At 53.5% G+C, this 1,857-nt stretch overlaps 1 protein-coding gene across 1 annotated transcript; it reads left to right on the forward strand.

Moving 5' to 3' along the window:
• The first annotated feature begins 213 nt into the window (after positions 1-213).
• Positions 214-1,280, forward strand: LOC103071810 (olfactory receptor 1I1-like). Its single transcript, XM_082930860.1, is given in 6 exon segments — positions 214-490; positions 493-712; positions 714-985; positions 988-1,124; positions 1,126-1,210; positions 1,213-1,280. Coding segments are annotated over 6 exon segments (1,059 nt in total).
• Positions 1,281-1,857: the final 577 nt, after the last annotated feature.

The following is a 1,857-nucleotide window of genomic DNA, read 5'->3' on the forward strand; positions in this document are numbered from 1 at the left end:
GAAGGGAAGGAGGGAGGGAGGGAGGGAGGAGGAAGGACATGGATGGTTCTGTGTGGGGAAACAGAAATCCACAGACGTGAGCTGTAAGGATTCCATGGGTTTTCACAGAACCTGCGGGTCTGTAGGGAGGTGAGACTGGAACTCCATCTCTGCTCCCAGCTTTATGTCGCTTCCCTCTCCCATTTTATCTTTCACAGTAGACACAGACTGTCCATGGAACCAGAAAACTGAACAGCAGTCTCAGAATTCCTCCTCCTGGGACTCTCGGAAAAGTCAGAGCATCAGATCTTCCTCTGGGCTGCTCCTCTCATGTACCTGGTCACCGTCTTTGGAAACCTGCTCATCATCCTGGCCAACATCACAGACACCCCCCTCCACACACCCACATACTTCTTCCTCTCCAACCTGTCCCTGGTCGACGTCTTCTTGTCTTGCACCACCGTCCCCAAGATGCTGGTGAACCTCTGGACTCAGAGCTAAGCCGTTCCTTTGTATGCCTTGCCCAGGTGTATGCCTTCCACCTGTTCGGGACTATAGACAGCTTCCTCCTGGCCATGATGGTCATTGATAGGTTCATGGCCATTGTCCACCCTCTGTGCTACTTGGCCATCACGAGCCCCCGTGTGTGTGGGCTGCTGGTGGGGGAGCCGTGGCTGATCACCAACCTCCAGTCCCTTGTGCACACCTGCCTCACGGCTCAACTGACCTTCTGTAATCCCCCACTTCTGCGACCTCATACCGCAGCCGAAGCTCTCCGGCTCAGACACACACACCGACGAGCCGGTGATCTTGCCTTTCGGCATCATCTTGGGCATCAGCTCCCTCGCGTGCATCCTCTTCTCTTATACTGCCATTTTCCAAGCAGTCTTCAAGATCCTTTCTGCTCAGGTCAAATGGAAAGACTTCTCCACTTGCAGCTCACACCTCACCGTGGTGTCACTATACTATGACACCATCTTCGCTGTGTACCTGCAGCCTGCATCTCCCGCTCCTCCCAGAAGGACAAGGCGGCTGCTCTGATGTGTGGGATGGTCATCCCCATGCTGAATCCCTTTACCTACAGCCTAAGGAACAAGGACATGAAGGCAGCCCTGAGGAAGCTGGTCGGCAAAGTAGCCCCCTCTCAGTCCTAGGGCAGAATAGTTGTTCGGCACCTACCATGTTCCAGGACCACTGTTCAGTGCCTGGGACACAGGGATACACCCCATCTCTGCCCTCAAGGCATTCAGAGTCTGGTGGGGGTTAGAGACCTGTCAATAAATAATCACAGAGCAACTTAGTAAATGTGTCATATGAGGTGGACAAAGTGCTGCCGGAAGGGAATGTGCATTTTCCCCATGGTTTATCTTCCCCCAGAGATCAGAGTAGCAGAGAAGACTTTGGAGTAACCTTAAATTTTCTGGAGTATCAGGCTTATAGGGTTGCTACATGGATAATCCTAGTGGAATGAAAGATTACCTACACTCATTTTAATATTGATAAAGACAACGTGTATTGGCCACATGTATTACCTCACTGTGCTTCTTAAGTGACTTGGGGGAGGACTTTGAGAGGATCTGTTGAGATTAGCTCACTTGCTATTGGATTCAGCAGCCACCAGCCTCAGTCTCACAGGGGGCCTTGTGGTCCTGACTTTGCATGGGGTTAATTGGCATAAAAAAGCCACCCCTTGGGCTTCCCTGGTGGCGCATTGGTCGAGAGTCCGCCTACCGATGCAGGGGACACGGGTTCGTGCCCTGGTCTGGGAGGATCCCATGTACCGCGGAACGGCTGGGCCCATGAGCCATGGCCACTGGGCCTGCACATCCGGAGCCTGTGCTCCACAGTGGGAGAGGCCACAGCGGTGAGAGGCCCGCG

The sequence above is a fragment of the Lipotes vexillifer genome, unplaced genomic scaffold (genome assembly GCF_000442215.2).
Source record: "Lipotes vexillifer unplaced genomic scaffold, Lipotes_vexillifer_v1.1 C26827439, whole genome shotgun sequence".
Classification (NCBI taxonomy): domain Eukaryota; kingdom Metazoa; phylum Chordata; class Mammalia; order Artiodactyla; family Lipotidae; genus Lipotes; species Lipotes vexillifer.